Here is a 13,629-nt window from a genome sequence, read left to right on the forward strand (position 1 = left end):
TCAGTCGGTGAGTCAGTGTCGGTCAGTCAGTGAGTTAGTGTCAGTCAGTCGGTGAGTTAGTGTTGGTCAGTTGATGAGTCAGTGTCGGTCAGTTGGTGAGTCAGTGTCGGTCAGTCGGTGAGTCAGTGTCGGTCAGTCAGTGTTGGTCAGTCGGTGAGTCAGTGTCGGTCAGTCAGTGAGTTAGTTAATCAGTGTTGGTCAATCGGTGAGTTATTCAGTCAGTGTCGGTCAGTCAGTGAGTCAGTGTCGGTCAGTCAGTGAGTCAGTGTCGGTCAGTCAGTGAGGTAGTCAGTGTCAATCAGTCGGTGAGTCAGTGTTGGTCAGTCGGTGAGTCAGTGTCAGTCTGTCAGTGAGTTAGTGTTGGTCAGTCGATGAGTCAGTGTCGGTCAGTTGGTGAGTCAGTGTCGGTCAGTCGGTGAGTCAGTGTCGGTCAGTCAGTGTTGGTCAGTCGGTGAGTCAGTGTCGGTCAGTCAGTGAGTTAGTTAATCAGTGTTGGTCAATCGGTGAGTTATTCAGTCAGTGTCGGTCAGTCAGTGAAGTAGTCAGTGTCAATCAGTCGGTGAGTCAGTGTTGGTCAGTCGGTGAGTCAGTGTTGGTCAGTTGGTGAGTCAGTGTCGGTGAGTCAGTGTTGGTGAGTCAGTGAGTCCGTGTCGGTCAGTCGGTGAGTCAGTGTCGGTCAGTCGGTGAGTTAGTCAGTGTCAATCAGTCGGTGAGTCAGTGTTGGTCAGTTGGTGAGTCAGTGTCGGTGAGTCAGTGTTGGTGAGTCAGTGAGTCCGTGTCGGTCAGTCGGTGAGTCAGTGTCGGTCAGTCAGTGAGTTAGTCAGTGTCAATCAGGCGGTGAGTCAGTGTCAGTCAGTCAGTGAGTTAGTTAATCAGTGTTGGTCAATCGGTGAGTTAGTCAGTCAGTGTCGGTCAGTCGGTGAGTCAGTGTCGGTCAGTCAGTGAGTTAGTCAGTGTCAATCAGTCGGTAAGTCAGTGTCGGTCAGTCGGTGAGTCAGTGTCGGTCAGTCAGTGAGTTAGTGTCAGTCAGTCGGTGAGTTAGTGTCGGTCAGTTGATGAGTCAGTGTCGGTCAGTTGGTGAGTCAGTGTCGGTCAGTCGGTGAGTCAGTGTCGGTCAGTCAGTGTTGGTCAGTCGGTGAGTCAGTGTCGGTCAGTCAGTGAGTTAGTTAATCAGTGTTGGTCAATCGATGAGTTATTCAGTCAGTGTCGGTCAGTCAGTGAGTCAGTGTCGGTCAGTCAGTGAGTCAGTGTCGGTCAGTCAGTGAGGTAGTCAGTGTCAATCAGTCGGTGAGTCAGTGTTGGTCAGTCGGTGAGTCAGTGTCAGTCTGTCAGTGAGTTAGTGTTGGTCAGTCGGTGAGTCAGTGTTGGTCAGTTGGTGAGTCAGTGTCGGTGAGTCAGTGTTGGTGAGTCAGTGAGTCCGTGTCGGTCAGTCGGTGAGTCAGTGTCGGTCAGTCAGTGAGTTAGTCAGTGTCAATCAGTCGGTGAGTCAGTGTTGGTCAGTTGGTGAGTCAGTGTCGGTGAGTCAGTGTTGGTGAGTCAGTGAGTCCGTGTCGGTCAGTCGGTGAGTCAGTGTCGGTCAGTCAGTGAGTTAGTCAGTGTCAATCAGGCGGTGAGTCAGTGTCAGTCAGTCAGTGAGTTAGTTAATCAGTGTTGGTCAATCGGTGAGTTAGTCAGTCAGTGTCGGTCAGTCGGTGAGTCAGTGTCGGTCAGTCAGTGAGTTATTCAGTGTCAATCAGTCGGTGAGTCAGTGTCGGTCAGTCAGTGAGTTAGTCAGTGTCAATCAGTCGGTAAGTCAGTGTCGGTCAGTCGGTGAGTCAGTGTCGGTCAGTCAGTGAGTTAGTGTCAGTCAGTCGGTGAGTTAGTGTTGGTCAGTCGATGAGTCAGTGTCGGTCAGTTGGTGAGTCAGTGTCGGTCAGTCGGTCAGTCAGTGTTGGTCAGTCGGTGAGTCAGTGTCGGTCAGTCAGTGAGTTAGTTAATCAGTGTTGGTCAATCGGTGAGTTAGTTAGTCAGTGTCGGTCAGTCGGTGAGTCAGTGTCGGTGAGTCAATGTCAGTTTGTCACAGTCAGGTAATTGTTATTCCAGTTTGATAATCACTCCTGCCAGGTCGCTCCCGAGTCCCAGTTCAGGGTGTGTGTGATGTTGATGGGAGTCTCTCCAACTTCACTGCTCCTTCCCCCTGTCTCAGGGTCTGGGGGAAATCACAGCTCTGGGGGACCACCTGTTCCAGGCTCAAGAACACCTCCCAATGCTTCAGCCAGGATTTCAGAATCGCTTCTTACAAACTCATATTCATTTCCCCAGGTTCAGTACTTCCACTTGCACTCCCCAGACCTTGCGCTCTTCCCTCACTCTACAGCCCCTATTCCGATTCCCCCCTCACCATCACTCCCCCCCCCTCACCCCCACTCCCACTCGCCCCACTCCCCAGTCCCTGCAATCTTCTCTCACTCTACTCCCCCTGCTCCCACTACCCCCTTTCCCCCTCCCAGTGGGTAGTAATGGATGGGTGAGCAGGGAAATCTTTACCGTGCTGCGATGTCACTAAATCCTTCAGTTCCTCCTCATCGCAGGGATGCACAAATTCGAAGACACTGTGTCCAATCAAATCCAACTGTTAGACCAGGAAACCAAGAAACCAGAGTTAGCTTAAAATCAAACTGTTCAAACTCAACTGGAAATTTACACCCAGACCCCCAATATTACACTCTCGAGACCCCCAATAATACAGCTCAACTCCCCTTATTACAGTCCAGAGACCCAATATTACAGGCCAGTGATCCCATATTAGAACCAAGAGACACCAATATTACAGCCTCGGACCCCCAAATACTACAACCCAGACTATCACAGTATCTGCTGTTTTACATCAGGCCGCTGCTGGCTATTAACCCTTTCAGGTGCTGTTTCCCGTACCTGGGTCAGTCCAAGATATCTGTTGACGTTCTCTGACAGATAAACAATGTCTCCTTCCTCTGTCAGCACCATGACGAAACCTTCGAGCGCTCTGAGGTAAAACCTGTCCAACTGCACGTCCAAACCAGCCCTCGCTGGCTTTTCTGGCTCTGTGTGTGAGAGAGAAACCCAGTCAGTGCCCGCAGACTCTGTGTGTGAGAGAGAGAGGGAGACACCCAGTCAGTGCCCGCAGACACTGTGTGTGAGAGAGGGAGACACCCAGTCAGTGCCCGCAGACTCTGTGTGTGAGAGAGAGAGGGAGACACCCAGTCAGTGCCCGCAGACTCTGTGTGTGAGAGAGAGAGGGAGACACCCAGTCAGTGCCCGCAGACTCTGTGTGTGAGAGAAACCCAGCCAGTGCCCGCAGACTCTGTGTGTGAGAGAGAGACACCAGTCAGTGCCCGCAGACTCTGTGTGTGAGAGAGAGAGAGGGAGACACCCAGTCAGTGCCCGCAGACTCTGTGTGTGAGAGAGAGAGGGAGACACCAAGTCAGTGCCCGCAGACTCTGTGTGTGAGAGAGAGAGGGAGACACCCAGTCAGTGCCCGCAGACTCTGTGTGTGAGAGAGAGAGGGAGACACCCAGTCAGTGCCCGCAGACTCTGTGTGTGAGAGAAATCCAGTCAGTGCCCGCAGACTGTGTGTGAGAGAGAGAGGGAGACACCCAGTCAGTGCCCGCAGACTCTGTGTGTGAGCGAGAGACACCAGTCAGTGCCCGCAGACTCTGTGTGTGAGAGAGAGAGAGGGAGACACCAAGTCAGTGCCCGCAGACTCTGTGTGTGTGAGAGAGAGAGGGACACCAAGTCAGTGCCCGCAGACTCTGTGTGTGAGAGAAACCCAGTCAGTGCCCGCAGACTCTGTGTGAGAGAGAGAGAGGGAGACACCCAGTCGGTGCCCGCTGACTCTGTGTGTGAGAGAGAGAGGGAGACACCAAGTCAGTGCCCGCAGACTCTGTGTGTGTGAGAGAGAGAGGGAGACACCCAGTCAGTGCCCGCAGACTCTGTGTGTGAGAGAAAGAGGGAGACACCCAGTCAGTGCCCGCTGATTCTGTGTGTGTGAAAGAGACACCAGTCAGTGCCCGCAGACTGTGTGTGAGAGAGAGAGGGAGACACCAGTCAGTGCCCGCAGACTGTGTGTGAGAGAGAGAGGGAGACACCCAGTCAGTGCCCGCAGACTCTGTGTGTGAGAGAGAGAGGGAGACACCCAGTCAGTGCCCGCTGACTCTGTGTGTGAGAGAGAAACCCAGTCAGTGCCCGCTGACTCTGTGTGTGAGAGAAATCCAGTCAGTGCCCGCTGATTCTGTGTGTGTGAAAGAGACACCAGTCAGTGCCCGCAGACTGTGTGTGAGAGAGAGAGGGAGACACCCAGTCAGTGCCCGCAGTCTCTGTGTGTGAGAGAGAGAGGGAGACACCCAGTCAGTGCCGGCAGACTCTGTGTGTGAGAGAGAGGGAGACACCCAGTCAGTGCCCGCAGACTCTGTGTGTGAGAGAAACCCAGTTAGTGCCCACAGACTCTGTGTGTGAGAGAGAGACACCCAGTCAGTGCCCGCAGACTCTGTGTGTGAGAGAGAGAGGGAGACACCCAGTCAGTGCCCGCAGACTCTGTGTGTGAGAGAGAGAGGGAGACACCCAGTCAGTGCCCGCTGACTCTGTGTGTGAGAGAGAAACCCAGTCAGTGCCCGCAGACTGTGTGTGAGAGAGAGAGGGAGACACCCAGTCAGTGCCCGCAGACTCTGTGTGTGAGAGAGAGAGGGAGACACCCAGTCAGTGCCCGCTGACTCTGTGTGTGAGAGAGAAACCCAGTCAGTGCCCGCTGACTCTGTGTGTGAGAGAAATCCAGTCAGTGCCCGCTGATTCTGTGTGTGTGAAAGAGACACCAGTCAGTGCCCGCAGACTGTGTGTGAGAGAGAGAGGGAGACACCCAGTCAGTGCCCGCAGTCTCTGTGTGTGAGAGAGAGAGGGAGACACCCAGTCAGTGCCGGCAGACTCTGTGTGTGAGAGAGAGGGAGACACCCAGTCAGTGCCCGCAGACTCTGTGTGTGAGAGAAACCCAGTTAGTGCCCACAGACTCTGTGTGTGAGAGAGAGACACCCAGTCAGTGCCCGCAGACTCTGTGTGTGAGAGAGAGATGGAGACACCCAGTCAGTGCCCGCTGACTCTGTGTGTGAGAGAGACAACCCCAGTCAGTGCCCGCTGACGCTGTGCCTGAGACAGAGAAACCCAGTCAGTGCCCGCTGACGCTGTGTGTGAGACAGAGACACCCAGTCAGTGCCCGCAGACTCTGTGTGTGAGAGAGAGAGACACCCAGTCAGTGCCCGCTGACTCTGTGTGTGAGAGAGAGGGGGAGACACCCAGTCAATGCCCGCAGACACTGTGTGTGAGAGAAACCCAGTCAGTGCCCGCAGACTCTGTGTGTGAGAGAAACCCAGTCAGTGCCCGCTGACTCTGTGTGTGAGAGAGAGAGGGAGACACCCAGTCAGTGCCCGCTGACTCTGTGTGAGAGACACCAGTCAGTGCCCGCTGACTCTGTGTGTGAGAGAAACCCAGTCAGTGCCCGCTGATTCTGTGTGTGTGAGAGAGACACCAGTCAGTGCCCGCAGACTCTGTGTGTGAGAGAAACCCAGTCAGTGCCCGTAGACTCTGTGTGTGAGAGAGAGGGAGACACCCAGTCAGTGCCCGCAGACTCTGTGTGTGAGAGAGAGAGGGAGACACCCAGTCAGTGCCCGCTGACTCTGTGTGAGACAGAGACACCAGTCAGTGCCCGCTGACTCTGTGTGTGAGAAGAAACCCAGTCAGTGCCCGCAGACTCTGTGTGTGAGAGAGAGGGAGACACCCAGTCAGTGCCCGCAGACTCTGTCTGTGAGAGAGAGAGGGAGACACCCAGTCAGTGCCCGCTGACTCTGTGTGTGAGAGGGAGAGGGAGACACCCAGTCAGTGCCCGCTGACTCTGTGTGTGAGAGAGAGAAACCCAGTCAGTGCCCGCTGACGCTGTGTGTGAGACAGAGAAACCCAGTCAGTGCCCGCAGACTCTGTGTGTGAGAGAGAGAAACCCAGTCAGTGCCCGCTGACGCTGTGTGTGAGAAAGAGACACCAGTCAGTGCCCGCTGACTCTGTGTGTGAGAGAGAGAGGGAGACACCCAGTCAGTGCCCGCAGACTCTGTGTGTGAGAGAGAGAGGGAGACACCCAGTTAGTGCCCGCTGACTCTGTGTGTGAGAGAGAGGGAGACACCCAGTCAGTGCCCGCTGACGCTGTGTGTGAGAGAGAGAAACCCAGTCAGTGCCCGCTGACGCTGTGTGTGAGACAGAGAAATCCAGTCAGTGCCTGCAGACTCTGTGTGTGAGAGAGAGAAACCCAGTCAGTGCCCGCTGACGCTGTGTGAGAGAGAGACACCCCGTCAGTGCCCGCTGACTCTGTGTGTGAGAGAGAGAGGGAGACACCCAGTCAGTGCCCGCAGACTCTGTGTGTGAGAGAGAGGGAGACACCCAGTCAGTGCCCGCTGACTCTGTGTGTGAGAGAGAGAGGGAGACACCCAGTCAGTGCCCGCTGACTCTGTGTGTGAGAGAGAGACACCAGTCAGTGCCCGCTGACTCTGTGTGTGAGAGAAACCCAGTCAGTGCCCGCTGATTCTGTGTGTGTGAGAGAGACACCAGTCAGTGCCCGCAGACTGTGTGTGAGAGAGAGAGGGAGACACCCAGTTAGTGCCCGCTGGCTCTGTGTGTGAGAGAAACCCAGTCAGTGCCCGCTGACTCTGTGTGTGAGAGAGAGATACCCAGTCAGTGCCCGCTGGCTCTGTGTGTGTAAGAGAGACACCAGTCAGTGCCCGCTGACTCTGTGTGTGAGATAGAGAAACCCAGTCAGTGCCCGCTGGCTCTGTGTGTGTGAGAGAGACACCAGTCAGTGCCCGCTGGCTCTGTGTGAGAGAGAGATACCCAGTCAGTGCCCGCTGGCTCTGTGTGTGTGAGAGAGACACCCAGTTAGTGCCCGCTGGCTCTGTGTGTGTGAGCGAGACACCAGTCAGTGCCCGCAGACTCTGTGTGTGAGAGAGAGACACCAGTCAGTGCCCGCTGGCTCTGTGTGTGTGAGGGAGACACCAGTCAGTGCCCGCAGACTCTGTGTGTGAGAGAGAGACACCAGTCCGTGCCCGCAGACTCTGTGTGTGAGAGAGAGACACCAGTCAGTGCCAGCAGACTGTGTGTGAGAGAGAGAGGGAGACACCCAGTCAGTGCCCTGTGAGACATTCACACGGTGATAGATTGACAGTTAGCCTTGGGCAGATTCTGGATCATTTTCCTCAGCCCCTTCAACTAGGCTTCTCAACATTCAAAAAGCAGATCTTTATCACAACTTTATCAGATCTTTATTACAACTCTGGTTCATTGCAGCTATGAAAATAGAATACTACTTCCTGTACAAAAAGTGGAGAAAGTGCAAAAAAATTCCCAAAGATGATGCCAGAACTGAGAGATTTATAACTATCAGGAAAGACTGAATTGGCTGGGGTTCTGTTCTCTATAAAAGAGAAGACTGAGGTTTAACCTGATACAGGTTTCAAGATAAGGGTTTCATAGGGTCAGTGTAGAGAAGATGTTTCCACTTGTGGGGAGAGACCAGAACTAGGGGGCCATCAATATAAGACAGTCAGTAATAAATCCAATCAGGAATTCAGGAGAAACCTCTTTACCCAGAGAGTGGTGAGAATGTGGAACTCGCTACCACAGAGAGTGATTGAGGTGAATAGTATCGATACGTTTAAGGGGAAACTGGATAAACACTTGAGGGAGAAAGGAATAGAAAGGAATATCTGTGCTGATAGGGTGAGATGAAGAGGGGGAAGGCTGGTGTGGAACGTAAAGACCAGCACAGACCAGTTGGGCCGAATGGCCTGTTTCTGTGCAGTAAATTCGATGAAATTCTTGTGACGACTGAGGCGGGAGGAGTGCACTGTTTATTCTAGTTCCAGTTTTCCACGGGTCATAACATATATTTAAATTTTCCCGCTTACCGATACGGTCAATCATAGACTTAATTTTTCCCAGAATAAAACATACCAACCAGGTTTCTTCAATAAACAGCAAAATTATCAGTTTATTATAAAACAAGTCTTAACCAGTAATGAAATAAAGCATAAACACACAGGTTGAAATATTAAAGTTCCCTTTTTACTTTAGCCCCTCACACTCACACAGACACCAGTTAACTAGAAAAATAAAGAAATTTTTGTTTTTAAGAGCTTTATTACAGACAAAAAAACACTTGGGCTGAAGACTTGGTCATTCTTGAAGAAACAGTATATTGTGTTCCAAAACCGGCATACAGTTTGGCCTCCGAGTACACGTAGACTGGTCATTGGGATCTTTTAGAACAGTTCTTTTCAGGCAGTGTTGAGATTTAATTTAGCAGGCTTTTCTTCAAAGACAGGAAATGAGATGCGTTGATACAGTGGACTTCTCAGGGTCTTTTAGGGAGGTGCTGGAAAGCTGAGCTGGGCTGTGGTCTTCTCTCCTTCCTTGGAAATTCTCTTCTGTCCTTGCAAGTTCTCTTCCTTTTACTGCAGGATTTTAAAGAGATGGAACAGGCTGGGCTGAGCTAGGTTTCTGTCTTTCAGTTTTTAAAAAAAAACTCCAACCCCTTTTAAACAGTTCATTCCCAACTCCAAACAATTCAAAAGTGAAGCCGGAAACAGAAAGTCCATCTTCTGACCTGTCACTTCTCTGCACACATCTTCCACAGTTACCAGGGCTTCTGTTCTATTTTTAACTTGAGTCATGTGACAACCAGGAACTGTTGTTGTCAAACAAGTCCTTTCAGCGTCCTCTGGATGACTCTTTTGGAAAAAAAACTGGTCCAGCATTTCTTCAGTTTGGCTATGAATTCCTCAAAAATATATTTTTAACAAAAACAGAAGCACTTTTGCAACATTCTTTAGAAGGAAGGTTCCTTTCTGAGCTCATTAAAACTCTCCAATATTAGCCTGTACAGCAGCCTCTCTGAATGGCCCTAGCTGAGGAGCTGCTCTTCCTTAGAGAGCTTTTAGACAGGGTCACTGCTTTGAGGTTTATACTGTGGATTGTATTGTGTGTCAGAGTTCAGGGAGTCTGACTAAATCTGCATTACCCTGGGCTAACTCGCTAGGACGGTTTAAAGAGCGACTACCCTGAGCTCTATAACATATTCTCTCACTCCAACAACAACTTGCATTTATACAGCACTTGTAACTAGCAAAAACATCCAAGGTGCTTCACAGGAGTGTTAGCAAACCAAATTTGACACTGAATCACATTAGAAGATATTAGGACAGGTAACCAAACGCTTAGAGTTATAGAGTTATACAGCACAGAAACAGGCCCTTCGGCCCACCGTGTCCACGCCAGCCATCAAACCTATCTATTCTAATCCCATTTTCCAGCACTTGGCCCATAGCCTTGTATGCTATGGCGTTTCAAGTGCTCATCTAAATACTTCTTAAATGTTGTGAGGGTTCCTGCCTCTACCACCTCTTCAGGCAGTGTGTTCCAGATTCCGACCACCCTCTGGGTGAAAATATTTTTCCTCAAATCCCCTCTAAACCTCCTGCCCCTTACCTTAAATCTATGCTACCTGGTTATTGATACCTCCGCTAAGAGAAAACGTTTCTTCCTATCTACCCTATCTGTGCCCCTCATAATTTTGTATACCTCAATCAGGTCTCCCCTCAGCCTTCTCTGCTCTAAGGAAAACAACCCTAGCCTATCCAGTGTCACTTCATAGCTGAAATGCTCCAGCCCAGGCAACATCCTGGTGAATCTCCTCTGCATCCTCTCCAGTGCAATCACATCCTTCCTATAGTGTGGTGACCAGAACTGTACACAGTACTCCAGCTGTGGCCTAACTAGCGTTTTATACAGCTCCATCATAACCTCCCTGCTCTTATATTCTATGCCTCAGCTAATAAAGGCAAGTTTCCCATATGCCTTCCTAACCACCTTATCTATCTCTGCTGCTGCCTTCTATGGACAAGTATATCAAGGTCCTTCTGACCCTCTGTACTTCCTAGGGTCCTACCATCCATTGTATATTCCCTTGCCTTGTTAATCCTCCCAAAATGCATCACCTCACACTTCTTATGATTAAATTCCATTTGCCACTGCTTTGCCCATCTTACCAGCCCATCTATATCGTCCTGTAATCTAAGGCTTTCCTCCTCTCTATTTATGACACCACCAATCTGTGAATTTACTGATCATACCTCCTATATTCATATCTAAATCATTAATGTACACTACAAACAGTAAGGGTCCCAGCACCGATCCCTGTGGTACACCACTGGTCACAGGCTTCCAATCGTAAAAACAACCCTCGACCATCACCCTCTGCCTCCTGCCACGAAGCCAATTTTGGATCCAATTTGCCAAATTGCCCTGGATCCCATGGGCTTTTACCTTCTTAACCAATCTCCCATGCGGGACCTTATCAAAAGCCTTACTGAAGTCCATGTCGACTACATCAACTGCTTATCCTCATCTACACATCTATTCACCGCCTCGAAAAATTCAATCAAGTTTGTTAGACATGATCTCCCCCTGACAAAGCCGTGCTGACTATCCCTGATTAATCCCTGCCTCTCCAAGAGGAGATTAATCCAGTCTCTCAGAATTTTTTCCAATAGTTTCCCTACCACTGATATTAGACTCACTGGCCTGTAATTACCTGGTTTATTCCTACTACCCTTCTTGAATAATGGTACCACATTCGCTGTTATCCAATCCTCTGGTACCTCTCCTGTGGCCAGAGAGGATTTGAAAATTTGTGTCAGAGCCCCTGCAATCTCCTTCCTTGCCTCACATAACAGCCTGGGATACATCTCATCTGGGCCTCGGGATTTATCCACTTTTAAGCCCGCTAAAACTGGTCATACCCTCCTCCCTTTTAATGCTAATTTGTTCGCGTATATCATAATCCCCCCTCCCTGATCTCTACACCTACATCGTCCTTCTCCATAGTGAACACCGATGAAAAGTAATCATTTAAAACCTCACCTACGTCCTCCGGCTCCACGCACAGATTGCCACTTTGGTCCTTAATGGTCCCTACTCTTTCCCTGGTTATCCTCTTGACCTTAATATACTTATAAAACACCTTGGGATTTTCCTTTATCTTGGCCGTCAGTGTTTTTTCATGTCCCCTCTTCGCTCTCTTAATTACTTTTTTTAAGTACCCCCCTACACTTTCTATACTCCTCTAGGGCCTCTGCTGTTTTCAGCCCCCTGAATCTGCCATAAGCCTCCTGTTTTTTCCTTATCCAATCTTCTATAGCCCTTGACATCCAGGGTTCCCTGGACTTGTTTGTCCTACCCTTCACCTTTACTGACCCTGAACTCTCACTATTTCCTCTTTGAATGACTCCCACTGGTCTGATGTAGACTTTCCTACAACTAGCTGTTCCCAGTCCACTTTGGCCAGATCCTGTTTTATCATATTGAAATCGGCCTTCCTCCAATTCAGTACCTTTATTTCCCGTCCATCTTTGTCCTTTTCCGTAACTACCTTAAATCTTACAGAGTTATGGTCACTATCCCCGAAATGCTCCCCCACTGACACCTCTACCACTTGTCCAGCTTCATTCCCTAAGATTAGGTCCAGTACTGCCCCCTTCTCTTGTAGGACTTTCTATGTGCTGGCTCAAAAAGCTCTCCTGTATGCACTTTAAGAATTCCGCCCCCTTTAAGCCTTTTGCACTAAGACTATCCCAGTTAATATCGGGGAAGTTGAAATCCCCTACTATCATTACCCTATTATTTTTACACCTCTCTGAGATTTGCCTACATATCTGCTCCTCTATCTCTCCCTGACTGTTGGAGGCCTGTAGTACACACCCAGCCAAGTGACTGCCCCCTTTTTGTTTTTAAGTTCTACCCATTTGGCCTCATTTGAGGAACCTTCTAAGATATCATCCCTCCTTACTGCAGTAATTGACTCCTTGATCAACAATGCAATGCCACCTCCTCTTTTACACCCCCGCCACCCGTCACACCTGAAGATTCTATATCCTGGAATATTCAGCTGCCAGTTGTGCCCTTCCCTCAACCTTGTCTCTGTGATAGCAATAATATCATATTCCCATGTGTTAATCAACACCTTGGTTAATCACAGCCTTGGTTCAAATATGGACAAAAGAGCTGAACTCAAGAGGTGAGGTGAGAGTGACTGCCCTTGAAATCAAGGCAGCATTTGACCGAGTATGGCATCAAGGAGCCCTAGCAAAACTGAGGTCAATGGGAATCAGGGGGGAAACCCTCCACTGGCTGGAGTCATACCTAGCGCAAAGGAAGATGGTTGTGGTTGTTGGAGGTCAATCATCTGAGCTCCAGGACATCACTGCAGGGGTTCCTCAGGGTATGTCCTAGGCCCAACCATCTTCAGCTGCTTCATCAATGACCTTCCTTCAATCATAAGGTCAGAAGTAGGGATGCTCGCTGATGATTGCACAATGTTCAGCACCATTCGTGACTCTTCAGATACTGAAGCAGTCCGTGTAGAAATGCAGCAAGACCTGGACAATATCCAGGCTTGGGCTGATAAGTGGCAAGTAACATTCGCGCCACACAAGTGCCAGGCAATGACCATCTCCAACAAGAGAGAATTTAACCATTCAACGGCATTACCATCACTGAATCTCCCACTATCAACATCCTTGGGGCTACCATTGACCAGAAACTGAACTGGAGTAGCCATATAAATACCGTGGCTGCAAGAGCAGGTCAGAGGCTAGGAATCCTGCGGTGAGTAACTCACCTCCTGACTCCCCAAAGTCTGTCCACCATCTACAAGGCACAAGTCAGAAATGTGATGGAATACTCTCCACTTGCCTGGATGGGTGCAGCTCCAACAACACTCAAGAATCTCGACACCATCTAGGACAAAGCAGCCCGCTTGATTGGCAACCCATCCACAAACATTCACTCCCTCCACCACCGACGCACAGTAGCAGCAGTGTGTAGCATCTACAAGATGCACTGCAGCAATGCACCAAGGCTCCTTAGACAGCACCTTCCAAACCCGCGACCTCTACCAACTATAAGGACAAGGGCAGCAAATACATGGGAACACCACCACCTGCAAGTTCCCCTCCAAGTCACACACCATCCTGACTTGGAACTATATCGCCGTTCCTTCACTGTCGCTGGGTCAAAATCCTGGAACTCCCTTCCTAACAGCACTGTGGGTATACCTACCCCAAATGGACTGCAGCAGTTCAAGAAGGCAGCTCACCACCACCTTCTCAAGGGCAATTAGGGATGGGCAATAAATGCTGGCATAGCCAGTGATGCCCACATTCCATGAATGAATAAAAAAATAAAATTCATCTGCCTTACTCGTAAGACTACTTGTGTTAAAATAGATGCAATCCAGCCTTGCCTTATTCGCTTGTGCCTTAACAGGTCTATATTTGATCTGCCTTCCAGTCTGACTTAATTTCCCTTCTATATTTAGCTGTGCATAACTCCCTACTGTACCCCCACTCTGTATCTCATCCCCCTGCCAAATTAGTTTAAACCCCCTCAAACAGCACTAGCAAACCTCCCAGCAAGGATGTTGGTCCCGTTCCGGTTCAGGTGCAACCTGTCCAACTTGTACAGGTCCCACCTTTGCCAGAAACAGACCCAGCGATCCAGAAAACTAAAGCCCTCCCTCCTGCACCA

General features: G+C 50.1%; 1 protein-coding gene across 3 annotated transcripts in view; it reads right to left on the reverse strand.

The window, feature by feature from the left end:
• Window positions 1-13,629, reverse strand: part of LOC137352984 (hypoxia-inducible factor 1-alpha-like) — a 50,806-nt gene that overhangs the window by 35,099 nt on the left and 2,078 nt on the right. For all 3 annotated transcript variants that reach the window (XM_068018830.1, XM_068018831.1, XM_068018829.1), the window contains exons 2-3: window positions 2,914-3,062; window positions 2,527-2,611 (exon numbers count right to left, since the gene is read on the reverse strand). In XM_068018830.1, coding sequence (XP_067874931.1) covers window positions 2,527-2,611; window positions 2,914-3,062 — 234 coding nt within the window. The remainder of the gene's footprint in view (window positions 1-2,526; window positions 2,612-2,913; window positions 3,063-13,629) is intronic.

The sequence above is a fragment of the Heterodontus francisci genome, chromosome 40, assembly GCF_036365525.1.
Source record: "Heterodontus francisci isolate sHetFra1 chromosome 40, sHetFra1.hap1, whole genome shotgun sequence".
NCBI classification, from domain to species: domain Eukaryota; kingdom Metazoa; phylum Chordata; class Chondrichthyes; order Heterodontiformes; family Heterodontidae; genus Heterodontus; species Heterodontus francisci.